This window comes from Rhopilema esculentum, chromosome 8 (assembly GCF_057945365.1).
Source record: "Rhopilema esculentum isolate cy_ngs chromosome 8, ASM5794536v1, whole genome shotgun sequence".
Lineage (NCBI taxonomy): Eukaryota > Metazoa > Cnidaria > Scyphozoa > Rhizostomeae > Rhizostomatidae > Rhopilema > Rhopilema esculentum.
Window position 1 is genome coordinate 7,519,512 of NC_142822.1, and position 19,714 is coordinate 7,539,225.

The following is a 19,714-nucleotide window of genomic DNA, read 5'->3' on the forward strand; positions in this document are numbered from 1 at the left end:
TAAATAGAGACAACACTATGTGTTTGGGTCGAGTGTAATTATCGCATAGAAAATAATTATGCTAGAATAACATTCAAAACATCACCGCTCAGGAATAATATTTCTTTATAAATGTTGATCAATAAAATCCATATAAACATGATCCATGGAACATAATCTCTTTTCAGACGTGAAACTGCAGTTGATTCTGGCTTGTTTTGTGGTGTAATAAAATACCAGTTTCTTTCACCACCAAAATGCCTATCCAGAGCTGATTTTAAGAGGTCATTGGCGCTATTAATTTTGTCCACCCTGCACCCCCCCCTCCCCCAGAACCTAGTGGCTCACTTTCCAATTCCTCCTCCGGTCAATGATCGTGTGACCGGAATGTTTTCTGGACTCTGATTCTCCCATAAATTGTCCTTAGAAATTGTATCAAATATATATCTAAATATAATTAGCCCTTGTGGAAAGAATTTCCTCCTGTCAGCATTTGCCTTGTGATTATATATCTATGGTTAAAACCGCTCTGATGAAGGCTTGAAGCCGAAACAGAAGAAAATAAAAACTGCCTTGGCTACGGTGAGATCTCCAGTGTTGGCTTCGGAGATTCATCGCTCATTTCATTGGGCCGTTTGGCTCAGTGGAATGAGCGGGGTTTTTTGAAGCAGCAAACTGGAGTTCAACCAAGAGTGTAGAAAGAATTTTCCTCCTGTCAGCATTTGCCTTATGATTATATATCTAAATATATATAAATATATGTGTAACTATCTAAATATCTTTGTGTGTATATCTAAATGTATATATTAAATATTAATGTGTTCTTGATTGCCGTTTGATTTGTTATGTATTCACAGTAGAAAAAATGTCCCTGGTGCAATGTGTAATCTCGCAGAACATTATAGTTCACATTAACCTCATACTTGCTTCTGATTGGATGGTGTGGTGGTTATAAACTCCAGTTAGTTATGATGGAATGCACGTCATTATTGATATAGAAGATCTTAAAGGCCGGTTTCCACTTTATTCGATCTGGTCGCGCGACTGAGCGAATGCAAAATTGGGACATGCGCAAATTGAACTTCCTCATTCGCTGCGAATGCGCGACCATTCGCTGAGTACTTCAACTCAGTTGAACTACTGGGCGACTGGTCGCGTTCGCCGATTCGCTGACTTGTTAATTCGATTTCACCAAGTCGCGCGACCAGAGCGAATCAAGTGGAAACCGGCCTTTACGGTGTATCGAGTTTGTTGTCTCTTGATTTTTCACTCTTATTACATTTATGAAGAATAAAATATTATAGTTGATGGGGAACAGCTCACCATCAGTTCTGAATATCATGTAAACTGTTTCCACGCATCCTAGATGTCCAGGATACCCTCCATGTAATGTCTTATATATATACACTTGTAATTTCTTATTGCCTCTATAAATGCATCTTCTTCATCTTAAGGTTGTTGGTTTGCTTCTTTCTTAATTACTGGTGCTTTCTAAAGTCTATATGTATTCTCCGCCTTTCTACATAATTGTTTTTGAACAATCCAATGTTAGGCAATTGTGTCACTGCTGCACTATCTGCGGCACTTTCTGCTGCACTCTCACCTTTGTTCTATGCGCAGAATTGTTTAGTACCTCTACATTATTTCCGCTTCGTGAAGTTTCCACGAGCATGCGTACCGTCAAAGAGCGCGCGCAGCGTCATGTTATCTGTGTTGCACATGCTCCTAGACCCCATGAGACCGGAGGCTCAAATTTGAAGATTATAGGCTGTTCTTCTCCCAAAAAAGTATTGTTCCATAGTTTCGTATCAGTACATCAAGAACATTTTCCACTAAGGGACAATTGGTGTAATTTTAAGAAATATGGTTAAAAATTCTGCCTCCGTTGAAATCGCTATAGGCTTAACATTTACGCGTTCAGTTGTTGGGGTCAATTTTTTAAAAACAAATTTTCTACTTGCTTGATTGGTTGAGATCAAACTACTTGTACCTTGATTGGTTAAGAACAAACTACTTTTGCCTTGATTGGTTAAGAACAAACTACTTTTACCTTTATTGATTAAGACCAAGCTACAATCGTTTCAAAGAATATGATATTTGTACGGACACACTTTTTATATATTAAATTGTACGCGAATTATAAGCAAACTTGGCAATTGTACGTAACACGTAACATGTTTTTACTTTTTATCTCCAGGTGCAGTAAGTAAGACGCTGAAGGCAGTCGAGACAAAAATTAGTTCAAACTGCAGTGAAAGTATTCAGAAACAAGATAATCAAAATGAAGTTAGTAAAGAACCGCCTGGATCGCATGAATCATCTCTGCTAACAAATCGATGTGTCGCTCAGAAATCTCAGGAACATTTTTTAAAACCAATAACTTCGACCTTGCCTAACCATGTCCGGTTGAAAGGCACCGTTGAAAATGATTTATCGCCTTCAACGCCGAACAACTGTATCGAAAGTAACTGCAAAGACTGCTGCAAGCGACAAAGCGATGTTACTTGCGGTAGTGTAAATGACAATGCAAGCAATGCTTGTGACCGGAAAGACTCATCGTTGTTAAATCATCATGATAGCAATAAAATAGACAATGAAAGCGAAGTTACTAGAAATTGTCATCGGATCGTCAGGCAGGAGGAGACAGAGCCGATATCTGGTACTGGGCGTAACGAAACTGAGTCTCGGCAAGCTGTACCAAGACTTGCTATTAAGCGAGAAATTGAGACGCAAAGAACTTCAGAAGCAAATAATGATGAGAATGATTTAATTTGTATAAATAAAACTGATGAAGAAATCGACAGAGGAAATTGTGGTTCAAAATACTCGGCACAAGGGCTGCTTACTGACGAAACAAAGATCACGACAATCAGAACTATTATAAGTAATAAGCAAGAAATTAGTGAAAATAGCAACAGTAATTGTGACTTGCAAACAAGAGAAGAAGTAAACACAAGTAAAGCTGATGTCATGGTGCAAGATTCGGAATTGCACTTTAATTGTTCTGAAGCCAGCAGCCCTATGATTGGTAGTGTTGTTGACAAGAAACTAATTGTGCACGAGGCAATCGAAAAAGTGGAAATAGATAAAAAAAGTTACGTGAAAGAAGAACTTGATGATGACTCAGTATGCGAGAGAAAACTGCCTGATAGTGAATCTTTGTGTTCCGACAGTCACATTTCTAACGAAAATAGTGCGAAGGCAAGTGCTTGGGAAAATCAAATTGAAGCCGAGACTATGGACAGTGATATAATCCCTAAAGATGAAGCCACTAAAATCTGTGATGCTTTGTTACATACTTTGTCTCCTGCCGATGTTGACTCAGAGCCAGAGGAAAAATATGTTGTTTCAATAAAATTAGAAAATTTGAATAAGAAGACGTATAGAAAACGGGTTTGCCGCTCATCAACAAGACTGCTAACAATGTTAAGTAAAGAGAGGCTTACTAATGTATGCCCCAAAGTAGAGGAAAAACCAGACTACATGTCCGAATGTAGCGAGAAAGAACTTGAGCCCATTACAGAAACTGAGAAGACAACAACACACAGAGGAAGAAAGTGCAGCAAATACCAGTCGTTACCGAAGCGAACAACGCGTCATAGCAAATCTTCGAACCCCACTGATGTACCTGAAAAGCTCATTGTATCGATTAATTTAGAGAATATTGATTCCTATTGTGAAGATGAGCAACAAACCGACAAACCTGTATGTGCTCTTTCGACCTACACTTACAGTGAAGGCTGGATGATACAAAATGAAGTCGTGGAAACGCACGGGAAAATGACCTTTTGTGTTGATGATATCTATGTTGACAAGGAAGCCTTTGGAGTAATAAAGTATCGAAGTCTCGGAGATAATGGTGAAGTCAAGGAGAAAGTTGAAATTCTTGCTTCCAAAACAGCGCCTCCTAACTACATATGGCCTCCCAATGAATCAGGGATTGATGGAAAGGAGGCTCCGTTTGCACCTTGTAGTAATATCGAGGCAGTAAAAGACAGCACTGAAGATAACGATAAAAGTGTCAAAAATGAGGAATTGGAATTGACTTGCTATGATCGTGTTGTTGGAGTGGCTGAGGAAACAAAAGACTGTGAAATTGAAAAGGAAACTAAGCAAGAAAATTCTATCGGTGATGTGGCTGAGTCCCAAAGTTGTGAATTTGATGTTTCTGAGGGTGTTTGCAAAGAAGAAAGCGAGGTCTGCCCTGAAGTTGAGAAATTAGACTCAGCGATGGCCACGAATGTTGATACTGAGACAGAGTCGGTGCCCCAGGAAGTAACCCAGGAAGAGCCCCTGAAAGAGCCCCTGAAAGAGCCCCTGAAAGAGCCCGCTGAAGTGACCCAGGAAGAGGCCCTGATGCAAACCCAGCTGCAATGTGAACCTGAACCCCAGCCCCAGCCAACTTCAAGACAAGTTAAAATCAGGAAAAAGAGAGGGAAAACACATAATAGAATTGATGTACTGGAAGACCAAACATCTTTGCAACGAAGAACGAGGAGCCAGTCAGCTAAAGTAAGCGTATCAGACGACAATGGAAAAGACGAAATTGTCAATGAAAATGTAAAGGAAGTGGATGATTCGTCTGACTTGACCTGTACGGATAAATCACTTTGCTCTGATAGCGTTGTTTCAGAAACAATGACGACCAAGAATAGCATTTGTGAGCTCGAAACGCAACTACCAGAGGAAAGGCAGACCGATGCTGGTAATAAAGAGCCTGGATCGTGTGATGAGAACATGAATGAAACAAAGATTCTTGCTAAAGATGTAGAAGTACACATTGCTGACGTTTTAAAAGGTTGCACGAACATCAGTCTAATGAAAGCTGAAAACAACGAGTCAGATGCAAAAGATAGGGATGTTGCCGTAGCGTGTAAAAAGGGTGTCGATGCAAAAAAGCGAAGGGGAGGGAAAAGTAAGAAAACGAGGGCTCAACAAAACGGAGATGAAGGAAATGCAAACATAAAGAGAAAAGTACTAAGACCAAGAAGAGCTGCCAGTCGACTTTTGAGGGAAATTACTGAGGGAGTGCAAGCAGAATCGGCGAATGCAGTGAATGATATTGAAAAGGTGGGATTAGCGAATTCAAAGTCGAGTTTAGCCGAAAGTCCAGAGGCCTGTTTGAGTCAAGTGTCCGTAGAAGACTTGCAGATGTCAGCTCAGGTTGATCTGAGTACATTGGTTGATAAAGCAAAGGAAAGTACTACAGGTCTGTCCAGCTCCAAAGCAGAGTCAGAGGATATGAACAAAGACAAAGAGGAATTCGTGAAACTTACGGAAGTCACTACACAATTAGACGAAACATCAATTGTAGAATCTGGCCAGCCAAATGAGAAGGAGAACATGGAGTCAATCGAACAACGGGAAAATGAATTTGAAACGACTCTAGTTAGCAAGCAATCTTTGGAAGCCGTGGAGAAAGATGTATTGGAAGATGAGAGCCTTTCTTTAGTTTTGAATGTTGGTGAAAAAGAGACATGTGCAATAACGAGCGATGATAAGGTAGCTGAAAAAGAAGATAACTTGAAAAAAGACTCCAAAATTGATAGTGAGACCGAAGAAAATTGTACTTCTATTGGACTTGATATAGATGCTGATAGAGTTGATGGAAAGGCAGATTTGGGACCATTTCCTGAACATCCAGTCCCTAGTTATAACGAAGATCTGGAACTTAATGAAGAGACAAGGCCTAGAGTCAGCACGTCAATTATGAGCTCCATTGTTACGTCGCTGAGTAATGATTTATTTGACATGAACAGTTGTGGCTTGGAATTTACTTTACCAGGCATGTCAAAGGATGTCCTCGTCAAGAGGGACTGTTTGCATGGGGGTATTGTAAGAACAAATGAAATTGAAGACTGCTTGCGTTTGCCACCGGCTGATGCATGTTCAAGTGGAGATGAAATGAATGAAATTTGCCAGCAGGAAGATTTAGGTTGTGAAAATGGAAGAATTAATTGTGAGATGCAATGCAGACAGCGGCTTGTGCAAGGCGATCCACGACTAGACTGTCTTTCTCCGTATGGCGATACCTCAAAGTTTCTTATTATGGACAATGATGAAACCAATCAATGCGAGTCCGATTTTGGCAATGTTGATCGCAGAATTGATAAATTTGAAGAAAAGGATACGTTTTTCAGCGAAAATGGCACTGGTTCGCCTTTTGACGATGATGAGGAGACAGAGGTAGATTTTAAGCCAGAAAACGAAAGACAGACGGATAAATGGGATCAGGTCATTTATAATGATGATAGGCCGTCTCATGCCTGTTTAATTGATAAGTCACAACTTCGCGATGACCCCTTCATTAACGGAGATGAAATTGATTCCAGTGGTGAAAATCCCCGTGAAACGTTGCTCTCTGATGTTGAGGATTTCTCTGCTAATGATGTGTCCGATGCTCAATCACAAAACAGTTGTGATACTAAATATGACTTGCCAAGTGGTCAGTTCGAGAGTGTTGCTATGCCAACTGAGAATTTCGCGTGCTCTGAAGAACTGAAGGAACTTCCACATGAAAACGTGTCATATGCGAAGGAGGCCAGTGAAGGCTACAGCAGCGGAAGTTCAAGCGAAGATGAAGAAGATGAGGATGACAGTGACAGCTCTGAATCCGATACAGACAGCAGCAGCAGCAGCAGTAGCCGGAGTGATGACGATGATGATGATGATGACACAGACGAGGAGTCAGAGACAAGTGACAGTGAATCGGATATCAATGAAGAGTTAAAGAATGGTTCTTCATCTGCTGAAGAGGGGAAAAGCGATCTGTCTAGGTTAGAGGAAGATTATGAAAAAGATGCATTTGTACCCATAAAAATTGATGAGATCATGTTTGAGGAAGGAGAAATTTTGCCAATAGAGCGCAAGGAATGTAGAGAGTTTTTCATGGGAAAGCTTTCAAAGACTCCAGAAAAGTATCTTCAAATCAGAAAATTCATCATAAAGGAATGGAATAAGATCAGACCTGCTTACCTGACGAAGAATTCAATCCGAAGTAAGGTTGACCCAACGGATGCCAATGCAGTTGGGAGAGTTTTCATGTTTCTTGAAAATTGTGGTGCTATCAACGTTGGTTGCTCGATAAAGAATAAATGGGTAGAACGAATGGAGAGGCGCAGAAGCAAGTATTTTAATGCAAAACGTGCAGAGAATTCAGAAATTCCAACTGGGGAACAGAAGCGGAAAAGAGGAAGACCTTCCCAGAAAGACAGTATTCTCCCGAAGACTACCAATCATATCCAGGCAGATGAAGAGACATTTTTAGACTTTAATACGATTACTGAAGAAGAGAAGAAAGCCAATCCGCAATTTTTTAATGGAAATAAAAATAAATCTCCTGAAAAATATCTTAAAATGCGAAATTCTATAATATACTGTTGGCTGGACTCGAAGCCTGCGTACCTAACCAAACAGGCAGCACGAATGGCTATGTCCTGGTATTGTGGAGATGTGAATGCTATTAGCCGTGTACACGATTACCTCGAGCAAATCGGAGCAATCAATTTTGGGTGTGCCCAGGAGCCCAGGAGAGGGAGGCCGAGTCGCGCACGAATGAACCAAGAGCGATGTGTGACGGTTTCAAAAGACAAAGATGCTGAAAGGGATGGGTTGGTGGGCACAAAAGCTGCAAGAATGAAATCTGCACAGAAGAAATTAGAAGATATATCAAGGGAAGTAGAGCTTGAAATGGGCAAGCCAGTCGCACCATGCAGTATCGAAGACGCATTAATTCCATTTGATAATTATAGCAGAGGAGCCAAAAGATCCACTGATGATATACTGAGCATCGATGAGGGTGATTTGTTAAAGCCAAGGTCAAAACGAGGCAGAAAACCGAAAATACGACAATGCGAACCGGATTCTACAGTTCATGATGAGAATTTGTTGAGTGAAAAGGAACTGATCCGTGTGCCACCAAGAAATGGTTTAATACCGGTAAAAGATTTGATATCAGATCGTGAATCCGGTCCTGCTTCAGACAAAAGCTCGATTGGTGACTCTGGTTTTGATTCAGTGTCCGAAATTAGTCCACTTCTGGAATCCGATATCGGTCTAAAAGTTAACGGACCTTCGCAGTATTCAACCGTAGCAAATTCAGAGGACGACAATGATGAGCAGATTTATCCGATCCCAACAGAAGAACGGATATTGGATTTGAGTGTCATTACAGAGGAAGAAAAGCTTGGATGCCCGGAATTTTTTATTGGCAGCAAAGTAAAACCACCAGAAAAGTATGTGAAAATACGAGACTCGATCTTGAAATCTTGGTATGATAGAAAACCGTTCTACTTAAACAAGCACAATGCTCGCTGCGATATGCCTTGGTATACTGGTGACATAAATTCAATCGGAAGGGTACACGCGTATTTGGAAAGGGTTGGTGCAATCAACTATGGTGCTGTGCAAAGGCCTAAGCGAAATGGGAAAACGAACGTTTGCAGGAAGCGAAAATTAACTGACTCGCCAAGGTATGATTTTCCATCTCCCGAAACTGAAGACGATGATGCAGTTGCTGAAAGACTATTGAATGATGACATGTTCAACAACGATTTGATAACGGCTGACGAGAGAGAAGCATTTAAAAGATTTCTGACCGAAGGTAACGGTGTGGACACGTCTCCAAGTAACTACTCGAAGTTCAGGGATCTGATTTCTGATATGTGGGCGAAATGCAAACAAAAGTATCTAACAAAATCGGACGTAGAAAGAAGATATACTGATGATGGTGAAGACACGAATTCTGATACTGGAGATGACTCGTATATAGACAATAGAACTATCATAAATGGTACTTATCCTCAAGGTGGCAAGAATGGTGTTTGGGACATGACAAAGACATTCAGTCTCGGACTTAGGCCAAGGAAACGCTGGAAGATGGACATCAACCAAGATTGGATTGACAGGACAGAGTCAGAAGGCTTTACTATCAAGGTAAGACGATTTGCTATGTTGAACAATGCAATATCATTCAGAACTTTTTCTCTAGTTTTTTTGCATGACTAAATGTGCAGAGGTTCTATTATCTAAAATGCAATTGACGTACAATGTATTTCTTCAACGGAACCATCAGTCATGTAAGAGTTATCTGAGAGAATCTCCATAGGTTTTGTGAAGTTAAGCATGAGGTCCACTAAGCAAAGATGTTAGGTTTTGAACTTGAATGGGAATTAAACTACCTCAATGTAGATAGAAGGTATCAGCTCTCAGTAGAAAAAAACTCTTCAAAGTGGGCAATGCACCTCGTATTTAAATGAAATATTTGCAAATTTTCAATTTGAAAATGACTTTGAAAAAATCAAATATTTTTAGAAATACAAAAGCATTTGCCTGAAACTCATTGTTTGCAAATTCCAAGTAGAGGTACTCAAAGAGGAGGTAGATGATTTCTACACATAAAGATCAAACTTAGATTGTCAGAGGAAAGGCTTTAGTATGCTATAAAATGAGCCTTTTGTATAGGGACATCAGCGGTGGAGATCAAGCTTTTGTTTGTATAAATAGGAAGACAACAAGCCTGTTGTTTTTAACACGGTCACTAGGGCTGGAGGGGCCATTACCCCCTAGTTAGTACGCTAAAAAAGGCTTTTTAAAATGCTTTCCTTTTCACAGCCGTTTTCAGATATTTTTTCACTGAAAAATTGTTTGCAGATTGAAAATTGCTTGCCAGCAAGCTTTAGTTATTTTCCAAAAAATGATTTATAATTAGTGAGTGAAATGTTTAAGTATGAACTGTCAACAAATAGAGATTAATAATTGTTGAATGGTTCTACTACGGAATCAGTGGCCATCCGTAAACGACTTTCTATTTTTCTCTAGCATCTTTCTCCCGACGAAGAGCGGATGGAATCACGCGCAAGACCTTTGAGTTTTGCAAATAAGCTCAAGAAATCTTTGCCAGAATCTGATCCTTACAAGCTGGTACCATGCAGATTTTTCCCTTCAGAAAATGCGCAACCATTCACTGTTACCATATGCCTGAAAGCCTTACTTGTAATGGATTTTCACTCACATCTTTCATCTTCGGAAGTCATTGGCCTAGTCGGTGGCAAATACTATCATGCCAGCAGGAAGCTCGAGGTTTGTTCCCAGTCTAAGAATCTTTTCGCTCTGTTTACTGCCTCAATTTTATGGCCAAACACGTTTGCTAGAATTATAACTTTAGTACGTGTCTAGTCTGAAACATCTGTATATTATGCTATTTTTATTCAACGTTTTCACACATTCCGCTCTTCCCACCGTCTAACATTGTCGATACACGTGTTTGTATCGGACACGCTATATTTCGGGAGCAGCCTGAAGTTTTAACAGAGGAGAAAAGGGGGAAAACTGCTTTCAAATTTTTCCAATCTTCGTTCTATGTTTTGCTAACTTTGCAACCTCAATTCAATTTTACTTTCTTCCTTTTTGAACAAATGAGCTTCTATTTGTTATCAATCTTGTCATCTAAATTGTAATTAACGAGGAATTTTACCCTTGAAATCAACCAGACAGATCGATATTTTCTTAGCAAAGAGGTATCGAGCTATCCTTTGTTTTTATCGGTGACAGTGACAAAAATTGGTTTTGTAATTGATGTTTTTAAACATCTCTTGCGTTGTGGTTGTTTTCTTACTAAATTCTCTACTTATCTGACGTATTGGCCTCAAGCAAAGGAGACCCCTTTCCCGTTACTTATTTACGTGTGCCTTTAACCAGTGTGCGGTAAAACCTTTCAAAGTAAACAGAGCAGCTCCAAACATCGTTTGAACGAAGCTGCTCTGACCATCATTTTGGGTTCGTTCGGGTCTTTTCCTCTTAGCAAAGTCTTAAGATTTGCTAAAAGAGAGTTGGCCTGATTGCCTAGATATCTGTCGCTGCATAGATTTTGCTTTTTATATTAATGTGAATGAAACAGTTATGAACTGTGTGCCTTATTTTGATGCTTGGGTGAATTACCTTTCAGATTATGCGTGTGTCTCCATGCAGCAATGTTGGCACAAATCTTCAGTGTGAAATGGACCCTGTGTCCCAGGCAAAGGCATCAAGTGACCTAGCACAACATGGTTTGGACGTAGTCGGCTGGTACCATTCCCATCCTACATTTGCACCAACTCCTTCTCTAAGGGACATTGACACCCAGTCTACGTTCCAGGTAAAACTGCTTTTTTAGAATTGTGTTATAATGAAAATTTCGGTATCCTGCCCAATTGACGGGATATGGGTGGTCAGAAAAGGTAGGGCAAAATGATAGTAGGTCATTGATGAATTCAAGCGCAAAAACACGTTTCATTGTAAATTGGGACCTTCATTTTATTTCGGTTCTTTGAGTCGATCGAATTCGACTGAAACGTATTTGTCTGTAAACAATCTTTTGGTGGTACAAAACTTGAAAATGGCTTCGAAAAAAGCAAACATTTGAAGAAACTAAATCTTATCGTCTGACACTCTTCAGAGAAGTTTAAAACGTAAGAACATAGATTGAAAACTCTATGCTAGGAACTACATCTACCTAGCTGAGGAACGAAATAGGCCAATTAGAAACACGAGCACATGACTGTTGAGGTTGGCCAATCAGTGCCGCTTGCCTATTGGGAATGTTACCAATGGAGTTCTAAGGTGAAAACGAACTCCTTCTGTCTACACAGTAGCCGGTTTTTCGTGCTTATGTAGATAGATTCCAAAACTGCTAGATGGAATGACGATCGGGCTTTACCAATAATCCGAAACATCTCGTCATTATAGTTTTTTGCACAATCTGGGTTTTCCAGTAAATGCTGCCCGATAGCAGAATCGCAGGTTTTGGTAGAACTTTTTGGCAAGGCCGTTTCGAAGGTTTTGGCAAGACCGAAGTGGCTGTTCTCTTTGGGGATGGGTTTTGTTTCTAATACTAGATGGAACAGGCTGTTTTATTCTAACCTCCAACCTTTGGATAGTGCGTCCTACGTAGCCAGAATCACACTGGCACGTAAATTCATCTATAACGGAACTCTTTTGTGAGGTAGGAACGCAGTCCTTTTGAATAGAGGGAAGGGCCTTTTTTGTACCGAAAACAATGCGTGGATTCACGGCAAAGAAAGAATTTGTCATGGCCTGTTTTATCTGTTTTTCAAAACGCAAGGAACTGTTACCGATCCCAGGTAGTTTCAGATAGACCAGGCACTTTTAGGGACCAAATTTTACGTCAGCCGAGAAATTTGCTTTCTTCTCCTTAATGTAAACTGAAATGACATCCTCTGGATAGCCGTTCTCCAGAAAGATCTTAGTTAGTTTTTCAAGTTCCGAGTCGAGTTTAGACTCGGAACAAATCATCAGTGCCCTATAAGTAAGCGTTTTGATGAGGCTGATTTTTGCAAAACGAACTCCATCGAGTGTATAACCCCGAAAATGTGGGTTTAAGGTATACACTGGTGAGAAATCCAGTGCCAGACTTTTTAAGCAAATGATCTAGAAATTGCAAGGAGTTATTTTCTTCTTTTTCAAATGTGAACTGTAGGGCTGGGTGAAGGCCATTAAGGCGTTTTAGAAAAATATCACACTCAGCCTCTGTTTCGTAAATATATATTTCATAGCGTAGAGTTTTCGATCTATGTTCTGATGTTTTAAACTCTGAAGAGTGTCAGACGAAAAGATTTAGTTTGCTCAAATGTTTGCTTTTTTCAAAGCCATTTTCATATTTTTCTGTATGCCATCTTTGCAAAAGCTACCAATAACACTGATCCAAGAAATGAAATAGTTGGCTTTGTAATGTAATCATAACACTGATTCATGGTTTTATAGGAATGGTTCTCGCGAGCTGGTGCTCCGTTTGTTGGGATTATCATAAGTCCCTACAACATGACAAGCAACGAAGTGCCTCATAAGTCACAGATCACTTGTCTTACCATCAGCGACCAATGGGATGAAAGCAGATCATATCGTATCCCGTATATGTTTAAATTCAAAACAGAAGACCTTGATAAATCCGATTCATTCGATGACACGAGGGAGCAATTAAAAGAGACAATGCAGACTGTGGAAGGATGTAAACAGTAAGTTGTTCGTTACTATTACTTCTGATATTTATCAAAATATTGATATTAATCAATATTCTAGCATGACGAAGGAGCAGGCTTGCTGATTTGCAGCTAAATCCAGCGCCTTGTCATCATCTTTTTGTGCATGTGCTGTACTATGATCTGCAGTTAAAGATTCAGTTAGTATGTTTTGTCGTTCTAATGAAAGATATAGCGACATGAGGGGCGCTAATTACATGTGTAGAGGTGTAGAAAGTTATTGAAAGTGTCTGCCCGAAACGACATTATGACGGAGGACAGTCGTTCTTGATTCCTGCTTACAGTCGAACATCACTCCTTGCCAGCATCTGATTAATGAATCTGGTCTGTTCTTGTCGATCTTTGGTATAACTTTAGCACACCACCGCACAAAATGTTCATATTTGCACCCCTGAGTGACACTCCTACTCCCTCATTTGTCAATCAAATGTGAACTCCTAAATTACAGCTGGCCTTTCATCAATCGTTTTTATCAATGCCTATTACTTTCTGTATACAGGTATTTATGTCAAGGAAGACTGGGCAATACTCCACCTGGGCTCCTTCTTTTGAAATCCTTTGAAGCAAAACTAAACAGGAAGACATCAAAAAAGGATGAAGTTCTATCTCAAGTGAGAGATCTCATTGGAATTTAAATTGTTGATAAATTTGAACCCTGTATTATGTTAGAATAGATTCGATATTGAATCGTAAATTTTTAATGCTGAGCTTAACTCCAGAATCAGCACTTTAATAAAATTGGAGATTACTTTGCATAAAATGTTATTTGTGTCTTTAGGTAGTATTTTTGTTAGGTAACAGGTATATATTGTCTCTATTATAGAATATTTAGCGTAACTGGTAAAACTTACCATTTCCCTCACTCCATGAATGTATCTCTTATGCTAAGATGCTCGTAGATACTAAATAATCAATTGATGTAGCCATCCGCCAAGTTTAGCAAGGGTTTTTCTAATGAGTTTTTGATTCCAATATCTAAAAAATATTTACTTTGACAACCCATTCTGAGCCAAGCATAATAGCAATATGAACCAGATGTTTCTTGAGCGGCTTGAAATACTGCCTCGAGTACTCAAGTGCTAAAATATTGCCCACTAACAGTGGCGCTTAAATTTCATATTAAAGGACCAATTATTTGTTGCTATTGGATTTAAAATTCTTTGGTGGGTGCGCCCTCAGTAATGGAGAACGAGCCAAAAAGTAGAAATGTTCTGTGTAGGAGCATTTGCTAAGAAAAATTTTCATCAAAAATTATTAAGATTTTTTTCTAAGCTTTTTGAATCTTGAATTTTCGGATGAAATGAAAATAAAGTTTACCTAATATATAGTTATCTTGGGTTTAGAAATAAAGAAAGAGAAGCAATGACTCTATTGTGAATATGCTTATGAGAAATAATGCGTAACAGTGTATTTGCACAAAGAATTTTCTAAACATTAAGAGACATATTTTTTTGCCTGATTTTATGCAAAGTGGATGTGCATTGGTCCACAGCTTTTAACCAAAATAGGATATAAAGATAACTAACTCTTCAGTGCAAGACTCTAACCATTCTCTCATTAATATTGCCTTCGTTTGAAGCTTATTTTTTCAAGGTAATACAATCGGTAGCAAACGTTAGTTTGAAGTTCAAAAATGACTCGAATTGACAGTTATACATAAGTAGCTGATTTAAATAAGAACTTACACCACTATGAACCGTCGATGTACTTTAAAGTCAACTTAAGCAAATTGAAAAGCCCTGCAAGCTAGTGAGCAGGATTCAATGGCGGATACCTCATGGAAAATATCGTCCAGTGTCTTACTCTGCTCAGAGCAGATCTTAATTGTCCTTAATGTATCGGTTTAACATCTACAGTGATATTTCTATGACTTAACCGAGTATTGCAAAGCGTTTCCGTAGGTTATAACCAGTAAATTTTGTATATAATAAGAATATTGTGTTTATTTAATGAATGACATTTTGGGACCACTTGCTGCTGTAGCTGTCTGGACGTTTCGCTTCTCTGGCGATTCTTTGATTCTCTTATTAACGTTTCTATCAATGATTATGCGCTTGCTGAAGTGGAAGAAGGCCAGGTCACTTTTGCTCTGTGCAATTTATGCGTAGGTAGAATGCACAGGGAGTCCAAACGTGAGGGAGGGGGTTGTTAGTACGTGTAACAGGATGGCCATGGGCTCCCCCATTACTTTGCATCTTTAATTTGCCCTTCCCACTCTCCCTACATTCCAACTTGCGGTGGAGCCCCTCAAACGACTGCACCAATCAATGCAATCAACCGAGGCTAGCTTTGTTACACTAGACTCATCCAAAGAAGACTTCCAATTAAGAGTTTTCTGCCGCCAGTTCTGTTCTTTCGAGAATTTCTGACGACGCCACTAGGCTTTTCAGAATTTTAGACAAACCTCAAGCCACAGAAAATTCTCCGGAGAATTTGATCCTGAATTGTCCGTTTGAAAGTTGGCAAATGTAGACCCCACCCCAACCACCCCCGCCTTCTTATGTCCTTTTTGTCTGTAGTTAGTATATTGTCCACATTTAAATGTTCTTGGTCACAAAATTCAATTTGCTGTGAAGGAAGAGTTTCTTGAGCTTCAAGCTAAGATTTCATACCTCTTTTGAGCCAGATGCGAACTATTTTGAAACCATTTTGTGACTGGACCTGAAATCTCGTCCTCTTACCCTTCAAAAGTAGTCATGAATTTGACAGAATATTAAAGTATCCTGTCAATGCTGATGGGTTTGAGGGTCATTCATCAAGTGTTCTCAGGTTGACAATCACTGGGCGTCATAATATGAAAACGATGCTCGAAGTCAGAAAACAAGACATTGGATTAATTTTCTTTATTTTATGAACAAAACATAATACATTTAATTGATACACAGTTGATACACAGAGTATCCAATTTTTCCTTTTTCGAAAAAACCATATCTAGCTACTTCGAGGGATCTGGTTACAAGTAATGTTTATAATAAGCAATTTCAGCAATACAATCTTAGTCAGCAAGCTTGATTTCTGAATCTGTTGATAAGCGTGCATTATCTGATTAATCATTTTTTTATTGTAATCCCACTACCACTAAGTGCTTTGCAAGAATAACTAGTCGAATCAAGAAAATCCTCAAACAAAAGATTCATTCTGTGAACCTAGTTATCGTTAAATGAACCGACAAAGTACACATTGATTGACACCCTGACGACTCCCCTAGCATGTACACCCCTGAAACAGAATAGGAAAAAGGCAGAAGGGTAACTTGAAGCCTGAGTCAACAGTAGAACTTCTTAATTCCCCTTTAACCTCGATTTCATTAAAAGTAAACTGGCACGCAAAATTATCTTTTGATATACCTCAGAAAACGATGTATGAATTTGTTTACTATGATAGGCTATTCCGTGTCAAAAACGTTTTCTATTTTCATTCTTTTTAAATTTCCCCTGCAGATACATGCTTAGCCTCGTATAAGTTAACGCATGCGCTAGAATTTTCAGGCTTCACCTGATGGGCTGGAGTTCCCATTCTGCCTGATTCCTATTCTGTGTCCTTGGGTAGGATATTCATACTAGCCATATACCAATAGCAATTTTCAATCATAAACGCTGTATGATACGCTTATAATCATAATCATCAAACAAGTTTATTAAACAAAAAGCATGCAAGCAACAAAGCGAAAGTTCCTTCAACTGCTGGAGACGAAGCTTTGGGGTTATCTTTACATTTAGAAGAAACTGTCCCGTTAAGAATTTGTGGGGCAACTTTGTTCCAGAAGGCCATCCTGTTAGGCCATGGTTGACTTTCAACAGTCAAAGGATTTTTTATATTTAAGTACTGTCTAGTATTTGAATTGTATTTAGGCCAACCTTTACCTGGAAATCCGTTTTTTGCAAAAGACACCCACTTCTCCATACACTGAATGCTTATATTTCGATCAACATCTGTTAAATTTTTATGATAAGACCATTGAGGTGCAACACTGTCAAAACCAAATACGTACGATATTTCTAATCCATGGGTTACCTTTAAATAAGGTAATTTCAAGTGATCTGGCAAATGAGAAAACAAATACATGTAAACAGTGTTTCCAGATTTAAACCAAGCGTCTGCCAGGTTTATGACATCAATAACGAAGAGGGAATCGCCATGGAAGTCAGAGAGGCTTTCAAACCATTTTAGAGCCAGATTGCTCACGTGGTATTTTGTATACTCGTGGAGCAGAGCTGTATTCAAAACTTTATTTTCCTGGCCAAAATATATTTTTGATACCAATTTAACCATTTTTTCGTAAGACTGCTCTGTACTGTTACGGGGATCACGTGAAAAAAAGGTCCCCTCGTTCTGATTAAACCCAACTATAAGTGACACGTTTGAATTGGGTATGGCATTAGCTGCAACCAGTTTTGAAGGCAATTCTTTTAGGAACTGACCATCTACATTTGGAGCTGTGAGAATTGATGTTGATTCTTTAACAAGGTGATCTTGTTTTAAGAGAATTTCACTGGTAGGCTTTGTTTTCAAACAGGATACCAATTTTTTAACGTCATTGCATTGCAGCAACTTGCCAAAATTTCTTGCTATATTGTCGTTTGAAGCTTTCTGTACCGCCCAGTAGCCGCTTCCAACTCCACTTTGGGCGATAGCTCGAGAGAAAAGGCCCTCATCTTTGATCATAGGCGAAAGTGTGAGCAATGAGACACTTGCACTGCCAGCGCTCTCTCCAAATATAGTGACTTTTCCGGCGTCCCCATCAAAGTCGCCAATATGTCTCTTTACCCATCTCAAGGCTTCTATTTGATCCAACATGCCAAAGTTTCCTTTAACGTCCGTATTCGGCAAGTTGAAGAAGCCGAGAACACCAAGTCGATACTGGATCGTGACTACAATGACACCGTGTAGAGAAGCTAATAAATGTCCACTGTATTGACTTGCAGCGCCAAAGATAAATCCCCCACCATGAATCCATACCATAACAGCTAACTTTCCAGCCCTTTTTGTAGGCCGATAGATATCTAAGTAAAGGCAATCTTCATTTAAAATAAGTCTTTTTGATGTAAAATCTCTTTGCGGACACATATTTCCGAACCGAGTAGCATTTCTAAAACCGCTCCATTTTGCAGATTTTGGTGGCTTGAAGCGCAAATCTCCGATCGGTGCCTCGGCAAAAGGAATTCCTTTGAAGATCTCAAAATTCTGATTCTTTGTTCCTTGCACAACACCAAGGCCGGCAATGGAAACGTTGACAAACGAAGTTCCAAAAGCTTCATCGAAACTTGCGATCAGAGATATCGCAAAAGGTATCGCAAACATTTTGGCGATATCCATTCTGCCTGCAACTACAATGTCTGCATTCTCAAAGCATATGTAAGCTCTGCTCAAAGCGCGCCCTACCTTACTTCCGCATTTAGACCCATTGTTTATATTTGACAAACAGTAAAAGCACTATTAAGCCTCCGGAGGGCGCATTTATTTTTTCAGTCCTAGAAGGCGGCCTTAAAAAATAAGCGGCTTACACTCATTTTTTATAAGAAACTGGCTATAAGAAACGAGTACTAGACAGTCAGACAAAGTTGAAGCAAAAAAACATAAGAAACTATTAAATCGTGATAAAACTGATAACAACGCAATTTTGTAAAATCCAACAACATGATTGCCCTGTTGGCCAAGAGCTTAAGACACAAGGACAAAAATATACACCTTTTTTTTAAGGAACCTACCTCAAGGCCTAGTTCCAAAAGTTCCTTATTCGTAGACCTCAAATCATCAAATTGTAGTACCAAAAGTTCCTTAATAGTTCCTTAATATATTTTGACTCAATTAAGCACTTGACACATAGTGTAGGAGATAAGCTGAATAAATGCGCACATTGTGATAAAAGCATGAAAATCTGCACAACTTCACAGTTTGATATGCTGAATAAGATGGGATCGGGACCCAGACTGTAAAATGCCCCAAATGCTATTTTTAGAATGCTTAATTGTTCCCAGACTCCTAAACTGATTTTCTCTATAACTTTGTTGAAAACAAAATAAATGACATGAAAATTGGTATAGATACTAATCATAACACGGTACTAATCATAATGTGATTTTGATTCACACCCATCGTCATAAGGCCCCAAATGCTATTTTTAGATCATGTACTCGTTCCCAGACCTCTAATACGCTTATCTCTACAACTCCGCTTAAAATAAAATCAATAGCAAACAACTTGATTTAGATATAAATTATAGCACACTAAAAGAATTTGGTTCGACACGCATCTTTAAAATGCCCCAAAATGCTATTTTTAGAATGCTTGTTCCCAGACTTTTTAGAACACAAATTGATTGTCTCTTTAACTTTTTGAAAATGAAATCAATTACATAAAAATTAGTATAAATGCTAATCATAACACGGTTATGTGACTTAGATTCACAACTATAATCAAAATGGCCCTAAATGCTATTTTTGGCCTCCGTGGAAGAAACTGTTTAGGTAGATCAGGGACTTACGCGTCTTAAATTCAAAAAAAGGATCAACCTAGGTAGTTGCTTCGTTGGGTAGGTAAAATTGTGCCTTGTGTAGATTGCCCCAGGGCCTCGTCCGAGGTTTAAGGTGCCTCATAAAGTAATGAATTAGAATTTAAGAATGGAATTAGTTAGACGTAGCAAATATATGTCTAAAAACAGTTAACTATTTTAAACGACTGCAAGAAAATGAAGCAGGGTT

General features: G+C 39.0%; 2 protein-coding genes across 2 annotated transcripts in view; one reads left to right on the top strand and one right to left on the bottom strand.

Annotated features, from left to right (window-relative positions):
• Positions 1-14,983, top strand: part of LOC135694378 (uncharacterized) — a 34,872-nt gene extending 19,889 nt beyond the window's left edge. The window contains exons 5-9 of the mRNA XM_065213084.2: positions 2,177-8,913; positions 9,799-10,059; positions 10,925-11,113; positions 12,739-12,989; positions 13,513-14,983. Of these exons, the coding sequence (XP_065069156.2) occupies positions 2,177-8,913; positions 9,799-10,059; positions 10,925-11,113; positions 12,739-12,989; positions 13,513-13,648 (7,574 nt within the window). The 3' untranslated portion in view covers positions 13,649-14,983. The remainder of the gene's footprint in view (positions 1-2,176; positions 8,914-9,798; positions 10,060-10,924; positions 11,114-12,738; positions 12,990-13,512) is intronic.
• Positions 14,984-16,593: 1,610 nt separating this feature from the next.
• Positions 16,594-18,393, bottom strand: LOC135694379 (cholinesterase-like). Its single transcript, XM_065213085.2, has one exon. It carries the CDS (start codon positions 18,327-18,329, stop codon positions 16,638-16,640), a length of 1,692 nt encoding a protein of 563 aa, XP_065069157.2. The 5' UTR covers positions 18,330-18,393; the 3' UTR covers positions 16,594-16,637.
• Positions 18,394-19,714: the final 1,321 nt, after the last annotated feature.